This window comes from Miscanthus floridulus, chromosome 5 (assembly GCF_019320115.1).
Source record: "Miscanthus floridulus cultivar M001 chromosome 5, ASM1932011v1, whole genome shotgun sequence".
Classification (NCBI taxonomy): Eukaryota; Viridiplantae; Streptophyta; class Magnoliopsida; order Poales; family Poaceae; genus Miscanthus; species Miscanthus floridulus.
In genome coordinates, this window is record NC_089584.1 from 110,424,561 (window position 1) to 110,442,017 (window position 17,457).

At 42.7% G+C, this 17,457-nt stretch overlaps 1 protein-coding gene across 3 annotated transcripts; it reads right to left on the minus strand.

The window, feature by feature from the left end:
- Positions 1-8,299: 8,299 nt before the first annotated feature.
- On the minus strand, positions 8,300-17,166 carry LOC136450465 (phosphoenolpyruvate carboxylase, housekeeping isozyme). 3 transcript variants are annotated; one of them, XM_066450910.1, is made up of 11 exons: positions 17,026-17,166; positions 15,249-15,459; positions 13,470-13,861; positions 13,051-13,135; positions 12,647-12,869; positions 12,409-12,512; positions 12,243-12,333; positions 11,099-11,253; positions 9,871-10,869; positions 9,169-9,555; positions 8,300-8,910 (listed from the first exon to the last, which is right to left on the minus strand). In XM_066450910.1, exons 2-11 carry the CDS (start codon positions 15,414-15,416, stop codon positions 8,614-8,616), a joined length of 2,901 nt encoding a protein of 966 aa, XP_066307007.1. In that variant the 5' UTR covers positions 15,417-15,459; positions 17,026-17,166; the 3' UTR covers positions 8,300-8,613. The 3 variants fall into 3 exon arrangements, with proteins under 3 accessions (XP_066307007.1, XP_066307005.1, XP_066307006.1); XM_066450908.1 differs by lacking the exon at positions 17,026-17,166 and adding an exon at positions 16,702-16,794; XM_066450909.1 differs by lacking the exon at positions 17,026-17,166 and adding an exon at positions 15,789-15,921.
- Positions 17,167-17,457: the final 291 nt, after the last annotated feature.

Consider the following 17,457-nt stretch of genomic DNA (forward strand, 5'->3'; position numbering starts at 1 on the left):
GACCAGGGAGCTAGGGGGCGGGGACGAAGGGGTCGTTGCTACTTAAATGCCCTCTCGGCCTCGGCTAGGCCCGTCCGTCACAAGACCAAGACAGACGGAACCCGCAGCAGATGCATGGACGGATACACACACATGACTGTCAGACTGTTCGTTTGGCCGTGGAATTTCCAGCCGAAATAGTATTTTTCTCTTACACAAATCAGTCAACAGTACTTTTTCACGAACCAGCAACGATACGAACCAGCCAACCGAACAGGCTGTGAGTTGGGTTTGGGTCGGGCCGGGTCAGCCTACGGGGTGGTGAAAGTGAAACCAAAAAAAGGTTACGGCGCGGGTGGCGCGGGCGAGGGTTCGACTCGACTCCTGTGATCAAAGTCACTTCCTGTGATTTGGTTTGGTTTGCAGCTTGGCTTTGCGAGATGACGATCGATACCGATCGAGGCCCGGGCGAAGCTACGTGAAGGCATTGGGGTCAGCAGACACCGAGGACTTTGCCGTAGCCTGTTATAGCCAACGATTTTTCACCACGTTGACCTCAGTAGAAAATATGTCAGACCCCAGCAAGTTGGCAGCCCAGCAGTTCAACCCATCTTCTGCTTCCTATACCTGGAACATGATTACAGTACGTAAATATAAATTGCAACCAGATACTGTACAGGCAACAGCCCAGAAGGCCGAACGTTTGCCTTCAGCCTCCGCTACAGCCTGGAGCCCTGGACTGAGTAGTCGTCGTTTCATCTTCCGATCTCCATTGTTCTAACATTTGGCAAGCGGCGCCGGTGCCCAGCACCCAGCGGCCGCTCGTCCGTTCTCTGTCTCGCGTCTCAAAGATGCTTGGCGCAAATCACACTGACGACCCGACGACGATAAACTCTCTGCCCATCTTCTGTCTACCTAAACAGGTACCCAAATACCCTATTTTGCAATTGCTAATTAAAACAATCTAGTCCGAAATATGAGGTCTTAAGGCTTTCCATCAAAGAGTGTGCTCTTTCATTCCGGCGAAATGTCAGGTAACTATCTACTTTAGTATAGCTTGCATAGTTGTATTTCAATAATCACTAGTGACTTTTAATAGTAGGCTACTTGCACGTTAGTAATTTAGTATCTATTTGCTTTAATTTTTATTATGTGACTAATTTCATAGGTAATCAAAGCACGTTGAAAAGATTTTTTAAAAGGAAATTACCCACTAGTGATAATGAGAATAATAATAAAGATACTTCAACATGAATAGTCACTAAATATGATTGCCTAGAGTATAGTGAAAACATGGATTGGTGTTTTTGTTTATATTGTTACTTGTTCAGAGATTGCAATAAGGGACAAGGTGGGAATGATGCATTTGTAGTAGATGGCTGGAATATCTAATAGGTTTAGAGACTATGTAGGCAACAAGGGTAATAGTTTTCATAATGATTACGAAAAGATACGACAAATTGTTAAAGCCGGAGCAATCGATTAGTGTATTATATTATTACAACTTATAAACTACTTATATGAGTAGGGTGACCATTTATTCTGGCTTCGCCTGTGACGAGGCCTCGAGGGTGCGTGCATGTGGAGCTTGTGATTCGAGGAGAATCTGCCGGTTTTTATAAAGCACTGTTGCGCGCGTGTGGGGTTGGGACGGCAAGGGAGAGGGAGTGGAACGGGAGTAATCTGTTGCGGAGAAGCGAAGGCATGGGGGCGCTTCGCCCGAGCGTGGGTGGCATGCCGTGCCGTGATTCTCTACGCGCTTCGCTACTGCGGACTTCCTGGTAAGCTGCGGAGCGGTACAGGAGAGGAGTCTATCTACGGTGGCTCCTACCCCTGTAGTGATGGCGGTAGCACAGTAGCAGGGAGGAAAAAATCGACCCTCCATGACTCTTGTTAGCATGCTAGATATATGTCTGTGCGTTGCAACATGGGTCAAATTTTTTTTGAATTGAAGCTTGGTAATCGAACGTGAACGCGTGAGTTCTGATGCCTTCGTATCGGACGACGCAGATATGTGGATCTGCTCTTCGTATCAGAATCGTATAAGATGTGGACATGTAAGCTCCAAATAGAGTATAATTCATATCAGACATGGACGCGTGAGTAGGATCAGGGTTTGGTATCTCACCGTGTAGATGAGAGATTGAGATAGAGATCAACAAACAACTTCAATAGATCTAGCATGGGGGATCCAGCCCCTCTTATTTCCTCCTCTAGCTCCATTGATATCAAAAGAGGAGAAGGAAGAAAAACACATGATAATGTTAAACAATGAACTTTTGGCTTTTATAGGGAGTGTAACTTTGTTTCATAGCCTGCGTGCATTATATATACAATCTGTTGCAGGCATTCCCATCCTTCTTCTTTGGTTGTTCGTGTGCCTCTTCCCTTTATTAATAGGCGACCTACTGTATCTTTCTAGCCAAACTTATCTACAAGCTTTCTGAGAAATTGCAGAAGTGCAGGGGAGCTATAACCTATAAGACACGCTCACTACTTCAGCGGTCCTTTTCAGCGAATGAACGGTGTTATCATCTCGCACAAATCAGTATAAGCATTGGTATAGGCTAAATTTCAGCGAAACGAATAAGATATGCTTTTCAAATGCACTTCGAATTTTTTTTTACTTACTCCTACTTTCTCGCGACCATCGGTGTCTAACTGGCCGGCCTGAGTGATATATGGATCACTTCCGTACCAGTATTGACCGTGCTGCAACATAGGAGTATTTCGCCAGCGCCGGCGCCTAATATAAACTTCTGCCCAAAACCCGCTCCCAAAAAAGCATCAGGAGGAAACGTACGTGTAAGTGTGTAACCAACCCAAAAGGAACGGATGGTGGGCACTCCTGCGAGTACATGCTGTTTCGTTGCTTTTAACAAAGACTCCTCCTCTCATTGGGCCGCTCTGGGCGATGCAGTGATGATCATATGCAAAAGGCTGCCAGACCTCGGCTCGGCTTAAGAAATCTGCAGGGACAGTGCAGTAAAAGCAAATCCGAAAAGTACTTTAGAGAAAGCCTTGTTCCGGGAAAAAAAGGAACTTCAGTGAAAGTCCACCAACTAATGGCAACTTCAAAAGGCTGTGGCCATATTACCTTTTGGCTCGGAAAGTGAGTTGAAGCATAGATTCTCTACAACAAGCAGCACACATGAACCGTGACTCTCGCCGTTCTGGTGAAACGCGGCTACTACACGCCTGCAGCTTTTCGTCACTGAAGCCTGGTGAAGGAGCTTTTCATGCCAGCATTCATTTCAATCATTCATCGGTGTACAGTGTCGCAACCATGCAGTACTACAATTTAAACCTTTTCACACTCTCCTTCTGTCCTACTCCCTCTATTTAAAAAAAATACAGTTAAAACTTGTACCGTCAAACAAGCTCAAATTTAACCAAATATATAATAAATAATATTAATATTTATGTCTTCAAATAAAATTATCTAGTAATAGATACTAACTATTAATTAGCTAATTATTAGCAGAGGCTATTTGGAACCACCTCTAATATATTGGTAATTGCTAATAGGTGGTTGGCACATCATCTATTAGCAATCTCAAAGTTGCTAGTGCAACTAGCTAATAGTTACTAGTTAGGGCCTGTTTGAGACCGCTCCACGAGCTTTACTCCACAAGCTCCATGAAAAATCTGGAGTTTGTAGAGCACTCTTTAGGTGCTCTCATAACTCCACCTTTTTTGACTGAAACAAAGTTGTGCGGAGTTGAACTTGTTTAACTGAACGTAGAACGAGGCTAAAAAATGTGAAGTGGAGCAGTCCCAAACACCGCTTATGGTCCTGTTTGCACCTACTACTATTAATTTTAGTTACTAATTATTAACATCAATAGGTTCAAAAACACCCTTAAACTAGTCTCCTGGTTAGAATAAAGCAAAAGAGCGAGCACGTCAGTGCCCTTTCCCTGTCCCTCTTCTTTCTTTCTTTTTTCTAGGTTCCTCCATCCCACTTCCACCGTATCCAAGCATGTGCCACTATTTTACCCAAAAGTCCATGGATGCCCATCCAACCTTTTGGTCTTCTTTAAGCTTTTGGAATAAGGCCTGTTTGGTTCTCTAATGCATGGACTAAAAGTTTAGTCCACTTTAGTCTATGAACTAAAAGTGGACTAAAGTGGTGTTTGGTTTCTTGAACTAAAATGGACTAAAGTGGAGAGAGAGAGAGAGAGCAATAAATGAGAGGCATGGGTGTCCCCAACATCTTTTAGTCCATTTTAGTCCAGTTTTGTGGACTAAAGGACTAAATGATTTTAGTCCACTTTTAGTCCAAGTGTTTGGCTGTTTAGTCAAACTAAAATGCAGATTTTAGTCCAAAATATTTTAGTCCATGGGAACCAAACACCCCCTAATTTCAATGCAGGGTGCATGTTTAGCTCCGGGATTGTCCACGACTTATCTATCATCTTATCATCAGGGCATGTGTGATGCATCAATTTTTCTTCCTTTGGTACTTTCTTATTAGCTCCTAGCTAAGAAACTTTTTTCCTTCTAAAATGGCTCCATTTAACTAATTGAATGTGTCAACGAAGTCTAGCGTTAATTCTCATGAGAAACACTAGAGAAAATGACAAATCCTAAAAGTTTTTTTTTAAAAATCGAAAAATCTAACCATCATTTCGATAGACTCTAACTATCGTTGATAATAATAGCCACCATGTCTATTTTGATTTTCTAAAATTTACTCACCTCTGCTCCAAATCTATAGCCAAATTACCGGCCCATGCCATTATAAAACATAATACATATAAACTAACCACATAAATTATCCATCATGCCATTATGATAGATAATTTTAGTAATCCTCACAATTTGCATATGAATTACCACTTTATACCATTATGAAACGTAGACTAAAGTATCCCCTCAAAGTAAATTTTAAAGTATATCTAAGTACTAACATATGCTAATATGAAAATAGTTAAGTAACCATAAATTATGATTATACGTGTTTCTAAATTACCCACTTCTATTACTATCAATTTTTTTTAAAGCTAACTTAAACCATATATACATGTTGTAACTCAAACATTATGACATAGATGTATTAATAGTACAAATGTAAGCACTACTTTTTTTTAAAAAAAAATATGACACACATAATCTTTGATAAGAAGATTCGATATCTTGAGCAATGGAGGTGGTTAATAGGCCCAAGATGGCTATTGCCTCCGTGCATGGTTTTAAGTATCCAAACATATTCAGTTCCATTTCCACAAAGTCCTGCAAAAGAATACTATGTCTGGTTTATATATGCTTCCGTCTAACTAAAATGTAAAGCCTATGTATTCCATTTTGGCCAGAACGTTGGCTTCAAGTGTCAACGCGAACGCGACTTGTTTACTAAGAAACCGACCTACTAAGAAAATGCAAAGGCACCTTCCACACTTTCCAATGGATGGCTGCCTTTACGACATAAAACAATCCAAAACAAGAATCTATATTTTTTTTCTTTATCGTGGAAAGAGAGAAGCTTTTGCCATGCATTTTGCACTACCTTTGGCCCTATAAAAACGGCAGTGTAGTTTTTTTTTTTTTTTGGTGAGGACAAAAGAAGGTGTTGCTTAGGTTGGAAATAAAAAGCCAAACCATGTTGCCTGTTTCTTGTTACTCCAAAAGGCAAAAGCGATGCTATAGGATTTTGCACTTTGGTTATCGAGAAGAATAAAACAGCGGCCAAGGCGGAACAAGTGAACAACCCCTGAACCCCAACGCTTAAACCTTTCAAATCTTCTTTTTCTTTCAACCATGGACTTGTTCCTTGCGTTCAAAAACCTTGAACTAAACTTGTGTGATGCAGTTGGTAGATTATTGTGTAAATGGAGTTAGATGCTAACATTCTCTTTTTAGGAACGCCCCGTCTGTGCAAGCTTCAGCTTGTATGTAAGACTAGACTAGAATCCACAACCCGAAGTTAAAAGACATGCTGCTAATTTTTGCAAACAATTCAACAGGTCACAAATGTAACAGTACTAGTACTTGTTTTGATCAGTCGCACATGCATGTCATCATTTTGGACCACGCTGGAAGACATAACAGTTTCAATAACTCTCGGTGCTTCGCTCTCATCCAGCAGTCAGTGCACACTGATGGCTACTGTAGTGCTCAAACCTTTTCCTGAACAGCGGACTTGGGTCTTGGGCCAAGAGAAAATGTTGTTGAAATGTAGGTTCATACAGAAACAGTCGTCTACTAATGAGATCCAAATCAAACCTTGCTGTACAGTTGTACTCCTTTTGTACCGTCAGAGTCATACTGTTTAGAACATTAACGTTGTTATTCGTAGCCCGACTCAGCAATCTGCGTAGCCAGTGACATTCACTCTGTTCGCTTATGCTAAAATTTAGCTTACGCTGAAATGTTGCGAGGGAAAAACACTGTTTCATAACTGAAAAGTAGCTCAAGCAAACAGGGTGATTGATTAGACGTTAGAGAGCGCTCCCTCCATTCCAAAATAAATAACGTTTTTGACTTTTGCACTTCTCGTTTGACCGTTTGTCTTATTCAATTTTTTTTATGTAAATAATAAAATAAATAGCTAGTATTAAAGTATATCTAGTGATAGAATAAGTCATAACAAAATAAATAGTATTTATATAATTTTTTTAAATAAGACGAACTGTCGAACAAGAAAGTTAAAAAAACGTTACTGTTTTAGGGAGCGAGCATAGACAGAGCAGTACGTGCGCGGTGGGCATTTCATGCTGGCGGTCCGTCCAACAGTGCTCCCGCGCTAGCACTCGTAGTACCACTGAGCAAGCAGAGCTGTGACCCGTGAGCCTGCGTTATCTCCTCCGTCTCATGCAGTTCCAGTGGTAGAGCTTGTTTTTGTCTGGCTCCAGACAAAAACCAACTGCGGCGTGGGCGTCGTCGCCTCGGGTGCGTCCGTCCAGTCCATCGGAATCGGATCCATATCCATTGATGCGGTGCGGGCAAGGGCAAGAGAACGTGGGCGCGTCATCGCCAATAAATGGAGATCTCCGCCGCGGGTACGGCCGGGCCGGCGTCGGAGCTAGCGCGCGGAGAGCAGAGGCCAGAGGCAGAGAGCATGGCATGGCCCGGTCCGGCGGTCCCGCTGCCACTGCCACGCTCTGGCCGTCGGGTCCGGCTGCCTCTTTTTGCCGTGCAGCCGCCCGTCAGGCTCGGCGCAGAGGTAGCCTAGCGGCGGGATGAGTGAGAATCAATGAGTGAGTGAATGAATGAGGGGGACACGTAGTCAACATCTGAGGCTGCCGCGGATACGGTACAGTGCAGTGCTCCGGAATCCGGTCGCGGCCCGTCCGTCGTCGGTCTCACGCTTCACGATGACACGCTACGGTCCATTCCGCTCGCCGGGCGGTCTGGTCTGCCTCGTCGGGTCGGCTGCGCCTGCGTGGGCGCAACAGTCCGCCCGCCCCCAGGCGGTCTGGCTGGCCTCCAGGGCATCGGCTTCCGCGATGCGCCGGTGCCGCGAGACGGGGCCGCCGGGCGCCAGGCCCAGGCTATCCATCCATCGATCCGGAGGGAGCAGAGTGGTACAGTACCTGTGTGAGAACGGTCGTCGGATCTCCTCTTCGTGTGCTGCTGTGGTTTGGCATGAATGGACTGACCTGTAGACGTGTGCATCGACGGCACGGTTTGGTCATGCTCACCGTCGGCGCCTACCTACCTCGCGCTCGCCAATGATTTGGTCATGCTCACCGCTGTCCGCCGGCCCGGGACTGTACAAGTGCGATCGAACACGAGCGAGCGAGCGAGTTATGATAGTGTAGTGTGGCAAGTACGGGCGGGAGCGCCGGGGACCCCAGAGACTTGGAGCCATGCGAGAAGGGCCCAAGAGGGCAGGCCGCATAAATTCGAGCGCAACGGAAACGCACGACATTATCATTCCTAGACTAGATACGGGCACTCCTAGAACTCAAACCGTATAGGTAAAGTACAATGATCAACTTTGGATAAAGAAGCAATGGGGCTTCTCCCTCCGTCGATCCGTTTTATATTACATAGATCACTTTGTTTTATACTAAAAGCCCAAATTTGATATTAACATCTACAGGTTTAAATAAATAATAATACGTAGTACATTATTAGCTCTAGCTGATTTCATGTTGTAGATGCTAGTGTAAGTTAGAATAGAATTAGAAAAAAAAAATGAATTATGACAAAGCCCCTGTTGCGCGTGCACGTCCACGGGCTCCGGCCCTCCGCAGCTTCCAGGGGCCGCCGCGCGTGCGTGATACACGCCGCGCGCCTGTCTAGTCTCTACAGCCTGTCCGTTAGCCCCCAGAGTACGTAGTACTATTCGACAAGATACCGCACGACAGAGAAGATACAATGATCCAAGCAATTCAGTAGACTCCTCGGCACAAATATGCCAGCAGCCCAGCACCAAGCACAGCAGAGTTATTTCACCGTAACAAACAAGCTATGATCCAAAAGCTAGTGCAGGCTCAAGCAACATGGATGTGCATACATACGAGTTCGATATAGCATAGCGTATAGTAATACTACTACTGCTAAACAGGGAATCCCCCATATCCAGGTGTGCACCCCGTCTTGTTAACCGGTTCACGCCATGATCCCCTACGACTACGATAGATACATCAACTCAGAATAAAGAAGGCACTCTGGATTCCTGTTCTTTCAGCCGGTGTTCTGCATTCCGGCAGCGATGCCCTTCATGGTCAGGATGAGGGTGTCCTCCAGTCCCGGGGCGTACTCGCTCGTGGTGTTCAGCTTCACGAGCTCCGAAGCTGGCTTGCCCATGTCCATGATGTCCTTTGACAGGTGAGGCCCCGGGTTCACCTGGAAGCCAGGGTCCCTGATGCGCTTCAGCGTGTAAGCTTGGCAAACATTCAGCGCGGTGATGTAAGAGTCGCGGATGCGCAGCCTCTGCTTCAGGTAAGGGTCGCCCTCCAGAAGGTCTTTGTGCCCAGCAACCTGAAATTCACCAGGTCACAATGCACTGGGTGAGACAAGAAAAGGATGCGGTGAATGAACATCCTATACTCCTATTGCCAGAACCATTTTCTCCTTGTTTCTCTACCAGTTTGAGCTTTATCTAAACATTCTCTGAAGTAGTTGGGCATGATGTGGCTGAATTAATCTAATTATCTACTCATCCACACGCACAATGTTCAAGCCTGGTATGCAACTCTAGCAGTCCGTAACAGATGCAAGAAGATCTTAGACAATCACCTGTAGAAGAAGTTGCTTTGTTTCTTCATAGTTGGCTCTAAGACGCTTGCCAAATGACCACAAATCCTCTGAAACTAGAAGCTTGTCATACAGAGCCGCTATACCAGGGTCACCTTTGGCAAACACCATCTCAACCAAGTCTATTGTAACCCTGAAAAATGGCCACAGATTGTACATCTCTTGAAGGGTTTGAAGATTCCGTATGTCCTTATCCAAGACATGCTTGAATGCTGCGCCAAAACCAAGCCACACTGGTAGGTGGAACCGAGTCTGCGTCCAAGCAAAGATCCAAGGGATCGCACGCAGTGATTCAATGCCTGCACTTGGCTTTCTTTTCGATGGTCTGCTTCCGATATTCATCCTACCATATTCCATCTCTGGTGTTGCCTATTTGAAAGAAAGACACAAATGCCAGGATTAGTTACACAGAAAAATTGACCTATTACCAAAAAATAATAAATTTATAGGGTACATACAAGGAGTAATGACATGACATGACAATAAAAAAAACGATAACGAAACAGTATATCAACCTTCAGGACTAGCTAGATGAAATCCCAACTAACAAAAACAAGAGTGAAATGCCAAGGACTAAATAAAAGCTAGAATTCAAATCTCATAGTGGGCATATATAAAACAATATAAAGACAAGTGAAGGTGTGTAAAAAAGGAAGGCACAAGCAAAGAAAACTGAAGACTTACAAGGCGGAAATATTCAACAAAGCGTGGTTCTTCAAATACAATTGATCGGTATTCCTTTGTGGCAACAATAGCCATTTCATCCATTAAAGCACGCCATTCTGGTTTTGGCGAAATCGGAGGATGCATACCATGTTCAAGTGTAGCAGCTGTGAAACGTTGCAGGGTTCTAAAGCACAAATGCTCCTCTCCAAAAGATTGCTCAATGACTTCACCTTGAACAGTTACCCTAAGTGATCCATGAATAGTTTCTGGAGGTTGTGACAGTATAGCAAGATGGGTAGGGCCGCCACCTCTTCCCACAGTCCCACCTCGTCCGTGAAACATAGTTAACTTAACCCCATACAACTTAGCAACATTAATGAGCTCCTCTTGAGCCTTGTACAGTTGCCAAGCAGCAGAGAAACGACCAGCATCCTTGCCAGAATCTGAATACCCGATCATCACTTCCTGCTTGCCACTGATCCTGTTTCTGTACCATTCAACAGAGAACAGCCGAGCTAAAGCTGCTGGTGCTGCCTCAAGATCTGCCAGTTTTTCAAACAATGGCACAACCCTCAGTGGTTTTTTCACATGACATTCACGCTGCAAGAGCTCGACAGCAAGAACATCTGAGGGAGCTGTTGCCATAGATATTACATATGCACCAAAGCTGTCTGAAGGAAGTTCAGCTAATACGTGTAAAGTATCTAGAACATCAGCAATCTCATCCGACTTGGGAAGGTCAGGACCAAATAACGGCCTCTTTCCATTAAGTTCCGATAGTAGCCATTCTTGGCGTTTCTCCTCTGGCCATTTACGGTATGATCCAATGCTGAGGTATTCAGTTATAGCATCCATAACATCAGTATGCCGGTCAGATTCTTGCCTGATATCAAGTCTAACAAGGGATAGTCCAAATGTAGACACTTGCCGTAAGAAGTCAAGAAGGCTTCCATCTGCAACAGAGCGATCACCACAGGCACAGAGAGATCTGTAACAGAGCTCAAGCGGCTCCAAGAACTGCAAGAGAAAAAAGATTCAATCGAGACATGAATCCATAAAACATAATATATCCCGAAACAGTTACAAAGATCCTTTATCTTGGGGATGTTTCAACCTGTTACAGTACACCATAGAATGATAGAATCCAATCTTAATATAGCACTAAAAGTGTATGGTACAGATGATTTTTTTTTTTTTATCCTAGCCAGGAACATCAAATGAACACTACTGTTTTCACTTTACATACCTGTTCAACATCGGTGAAGGTTGCTTCCTCTTGAATTTCAGAAAACCCACTAGCTAATAAATGGCGTGCTCGTTCACGTGTGTTGTAGAGTTTATCTCTGACATCACTCAGAATCACACGGTAAGGTTCACTGGGAGGAACTTGTTTCCAGAACTCTGCATCCAGGAAGAACATGTCAGCATGCATCAATATCATGTCAGCAGCTGCCAAAAATGTCATACTAAATATCACAGTCTGCATGAAAATGGCAAGAATTTGTCTTTAAACAAAATCCATAGTGATATGGTTCTCTCTCCAATATATTAAACATAGTAGACCGACAGAAACAGACATCCACGCGTCTCAGAAACAAATCCAGAGAATGAAACATGATCCAAATGCAGCCTATCTATGCAAGAAAGCACATATATCCATGCAACTCCTGATGACATAGCTGTTTCTTGATATTATATTGCTTCATGATCATATTTATTAAGTTAACTACATTAGTTTTATTGCATGTTTCAAATCCTTAATGTTTCTGATTCTTTTTTTTTGTGAGGTAACCGTTTCTGATTCTGACAGCCCAAGCCTTTTGGAATATGGATTTGCCTGCCTATTTCCCCCCCAATTGCTGACTTGGGTTAGAACCACTTAGACTAGAATCCTGATCTGCATGTCTCAGATTAGTCTTCAGCAGCATAGATTCATGCAGTTTATTGTAAACCGTGAATGAACTATCAAACTGGAACCACACTTTATGGTTATGATGAGGATCCATATTAATCATAAGCAATATGATACTCCCTCCTTCCGGAAAAGAGTGCAATTCTAGCATTACACCAAGTCAAACCATCTCAAGTTTGACTAATTTTGTGCCAAAAAAAATATCAATATTCATGATACCAAATCATAGTATACTTACTTGGTGTCATAATTATTGATACTCTTTTCTATAAACTTTGTCAAACTTTAGATTGTTTGACTAAGAGTAGAACTAGGATTGCATTCTTTTCTGGATGGAGTAAGTATATAAAACGTATAGCTATTTCATCCATTGGAAGAACAGGTTGCGACTAGTTTGGTCAAATATTTTGCAGCAAATGATAGGCAAGGATGTGTAAGATATATATGTTTAACAAAAATATCATAATATAATCTGCACCTATATAGTGTTTTGTTGTATCTTTCTTGGAGGAACGGTATAACTCATCGACCTTTACACGTAACTCATCGCTGCAGCGCCACATAGATAACTGCATGCGATAAAATTAAATCTTGTGAGACTCATATCACTACAATATTAAAAAAAAAAGTGCCCTTATTTTTACCTCAAACATCAGGTCTTCTATCTGGGCATTATACAAATTAGCAGCCATCATTCTAGCCAACAAGCATACATCCCTTGTAACCTCTGGCGTCACTCTTGGATTCCCTGTCATGGATATCAGTTCAGAGTTATATTTGCACTTCTTTCTTGTGAACTACAGTTGCATGATTCGGCATATCATCAAATATACTATCCGAAAAAAAAGGAGAGAAAAAAAAGGGAGAGAGAATGCCATGTACCATCACGATCACCACCCATCCAAGAAGAAAACTGAATGATAGGGGCATTATATGGCAACCGCTCATTTATGCCAATGTTCTTAAGAGCAGTGTCGACCCTGCGTAAGAACTTGGGTACACCCTTCCATATAGTCTCATGAAAATAACTCATTCCAGCACGCATTTCATCTTGCGGAGTAGGAGGCGCCCGCCTGATTTCATCAGTTCTAAAGGCAGCTTGAATCTGTAGGTAAGAAATGAAACAGTATATTAGAATCATATTTAGAATCATATAAATATATATATATATATATATATATATATATATATATATATATATATATTTGGTGAAGGTGACAAAGATTTCCTGATTACATAGATAGTATTATACAACACTAATATACCAAAATATCTAAGCAAATTACCTCTCTTTGAAGTGCTTCATCAAGTTCCTGTTTCTCATCTGGAGTGATGTCCTTTGCATAAAGTTGAGTTAAACAGTTTCTTATCCTGCACATTGAAAGGTGAAGAATCTAAGGCATCGAAAGGCACATATAACATATGATTCAACATGCCTCAAGAATTTTTTTTTTCTATTGCTGTTGTTTCTTAAAAGGCAGATTACCGCAAAATCATGCAAAGAAGACTTGCACATTAAAAAAGAAAAAAAAAGTGGTCAAATAAACATCAGGTTTTCTATGAAAGCGGTATGTCAGTGTGAACAAACTGCATTGCTCTGGTGCATAGTGCGTAAAGAACAAACAGAACCAACATTTCTAATATTCAATTCCATCGATTAAATCTCATCCTGAGATCTAACAGTTCAGAAAGCTTCAAGACAAACCTGCCATGCTTTTGGAGCAGTGATCTCCGGACTGACTGAGTTGGATGTGCAGTCAGGACGAGGTCAACAGTTTGATTCTTGAGAGCATCAAATACCTCCAGAGGGGACTTCTTAAGCTGATGCATAAGCCTCTTTAATGTCTCCTCGATGTCTGATTCAGTTGTTGCTGAGTTCTCATCAACAAAGTCACCCTTCTTCAGTTTTATTCTCCTGCGGTATGCAATTTGTACCTCCTCAGCCAAGTTTGCCAGGATAAGCATGTGTGAGAATGACTTGGTTATGACAATGGAGTCTCCAGGATCCAAGCTGGTCAGCACATTCCCAATCTCATCCAGCATTTTGGGGTCAAGCTTATTCTCATACTCAGCAGCTAACTCGTAACATTCTTGCACCTGTTCACGAAAAGGGAAACTTTATAGCATTTGCAAAAAATATAAATTTCCATCGAATGTAGAGTGAGTTGGTGAACAAACTGGAATTGCTGTGTAACGAATGAGCACAGAAATCAAGCCACACATCAGAATGTTAATCAAAGATTGGCTAACAGATATCCCAAAAAAAGTGGGCAAGGAGAAGGGACAGCCTGTTCGGGAGGCCGTAAACGATCGTGGATTATTTACTGCTGGCTGGTTTGGTGTGAGAGAAAAACACTGTTCCCGGCTGGAAATTTACGATCGTTTACGAGCAAGCGAACAGGCTGACTTGAGTGGAAAAAGGATAATGTAAAATAGCATATGTGATAGGACGATGGCTCGATGCATTGAAAAAGGCAGCCTTTTATCATTTTACAACAACAACAACAAAGCCTTTAAGTCCCAAACAAGTTGGGGTAGGCTAGAGTTGAAACCCAACAGAAACAATCAAGGTTCAGGCACGTGAATAGCTGTCTTCCAAGCACTCCTATCTAAGGCTAAGTCTTTGGGTATATTCCATCCTTTCAAGTCTCCTTTTATTGCCTCTACCCAAGTCAACTTCGATCTTCCTCTGCCTCTCTTCACGTTACTATCCTGACTTAGGATTCCACTACGCACCGGTGCATCTGGAGGTCTCCGTTGCACATGTCCAAACCATCTCAACCGGTGTTGGACAAGCTTTTCTTCAATTGGCGCTACCCCTAATCTCTCACGTATATCATCGTTCCGAACTCGATCCCTTCTTGTATGCCCGCAAATCCAACGCAACATACGTATTTCCGCGACACTTAGCTGTTGAATATGTCGTCTTTTCGTAGGCAGCCTTTTATCATTTTACCATACTAATTATGAATAGAAAAGGCAATAACTCTAATCTGCAAACTAGCTCGTACCAGCAACAACAATAGTTCCAAGGGCATAATAACCCAAGAGTATCAAAAGGCCATAATTATAGTGCAAGTGATCCACACATCATGATAACCCCACCAGTTTTGAACATCATGGTGATGTACCAATTTCAAAGGCTAGAAAACACAAAGTGGGAACTAGTACAGTATTGATCAGCCACTGTAGAACAAATGGGTGGAGCCCCAGTGCTACTACGATTTGTTAAATGCAGCACTAATTTCCATCGCCAGAGTGCAATACCAAAACAGATGGGAAGAACATCACCATAGAAACACACAACGGACAAGGCCCAGATGCTCTGTCTGATTTCTCCTGCTATCGCTACCCATGCATGCATGACAGTATAAACAGATTTTCAAGCATGATCGAGCTATATACCACCTAAATCAATTGCCAGCACCGAAAAGAAAGGAACAAATAGCACCACGAGCAGGAATCAATTGGAGCATTTACATACCGTCTCCCTGATGTCCTCGCCGTGCAGGTCCTGTAGGATGTCGAGGAACCGGTCGAGGAGCAGGGCGTCGTACTCGACAAGCTTGTCGTCGTCGGAGAGCTTCTGCGGGGCCAGCAGCCGCAGCTGCGCGTCGATGGACGTCGCCTTGTCCACCGCATTGCGCGCCATCTCCTTCTCTATCCCCCAAGCACTCCCCTTCCCTTCTCGCCCCCTGCAACAGAATCCACACAGATCAAAACCCAGAATTCCAACCAAAAGAGAAGAGAAACCCCCCACAAATCCCTCCAATCCCACGGATTTAGACATGTTCTTGAAGCGAGAAGACGATCCACCCAGCCCTAAACACGCGGATTCCAATAAAGCACGGAGTTTTCTCCAATGCAAAAAACAAAAAGCACGATCAAAACCCACAGCAATCAACCGCTGTGGGAGCTAGGGACTTTGCCACTCCAAGATGGACAAATGCCTAAACAAGATCTAGGAAATAGACTGCAAACCTACTGGATCGAAGGGAGAGGAGAGGAGAGGAAAGCACCTCACCTTTTTTTTTCTGGGGCGAGGCCAGGAGGCAGGGACGACGGGGCGAAAGGGGAGGGAGATCAATCAACACGACAAAAAAACGTTCCTTGATGCTATACCGGGTTTCCTGGGACGGAGCGGAGAGGGACACCGGACACACTCTCTCTCTCTGCTGTGGTTTCCTATTTATAGGACGGGACGGGACTGTCGCTTGTGCTAGATGGATTCGTCGTATATACCTTCCAACTCGGACTGTGCTGGTGAAAGCCCATCAAAGTGGAGCGTTACTCCCCTCGGCCCTCGCCCACAGATTTCATGGTGGAGGCCCGTCCAACGCCACTAGTTGGCCAACGTTCACGCAAACAGAATTAAACGAATGATTTTAGACATCCCGTAATTTTCCATTTTTGACAAAAAAAATTCCGTAACTTTTTTTTTTAAAGTTTTTTATTTTTAGAAAAAAGGAAAGTTACAAAGTTAGACGCATAACTTTTACGTATAATTTATCCATCTAACTTATACACAGGCCTATCTAACTTATACACATGACTTTAACGTGATAAAGTTACGCGTATAACTTATACATATAACTTATTACGTGACAAAATTATACATATAACTTTTATGTAAAATATTTTGTGAAACTTATTATCAACATAATTTTTTAGGAGGTAAAAAATTATACACAAAACTTTTATGTATAACTTAGATATATAAGTTTTATGGTATACGTTATATGTCATAAGTTAATACACATAGATTATAGTAGAATTATTTACCTCAAGTGTACGTACCAATGATCCATAGCAACAAATTTGTAGTAATAAGTTTTATGGTTATTAGAAAGCATCTTCTATATATGCTCAGCATAACCGAGTGCGTATCATGCGACAAGATATCATGGGCAATTCCCACGATTGTAAGACATGCTTACATGCAAGCAGAAGCCATCCGAGATAGTAACAACGCTTTGCCCGGCGCGGATATCCAAGGGTAGAACCGTTGCGTGTTGATTATTGTTGATTCGGATTCTTTTGACAACTGCTCACCACGAGAATTGATAGGTTCCTCCACTTTGGGTATTCAAAAAAAAAGGAAAGAAAAAGAAAGGAGCAACATCTGTGATTCAAGTTCCCATTTCAGATAATCAGGACGACGGATCGCCATGTGAACCTTATCGGCTTTTCCACCTCCTTCGGAAGGTGCATGGATGATTATAAGTTGCACTTAGAAAATACGCAAAGAATGGCAAACATACCAGATTCTCTTTTCTTGGCAAGATTTTCAATCAACTAACGCAAGATTTTCTTTTTCTCGGCAAGGCCGTCGCCAACACGGTGTCCAATCCCTAGCTGATCTGGAGGTGCGAGCATAAAAGAAAAATAAAAAGCATGGATTAGTCATTTACAAATATATGAAAGAGCTACTCCCTCTATACCACAAAAAGATATGTAAGACAAATTTTCTTAAATTTAACTAAGTTTGTAAAAAATATTGGTAATATTTGTATCTTCAAATAAACCTATTATAAAAATATATTGACAGCATAAGGGACTATAGCCTAATGGTTACAAGAGCTTAAGTGACAGGTGACGACCCCGCCACCGGTGCCTGTGATAACTTCGTCAATCTCAATAATTTACCGGCTCAGTCTTTGAAGATACTCATAGGGTTGTAAAAGCAATGAACA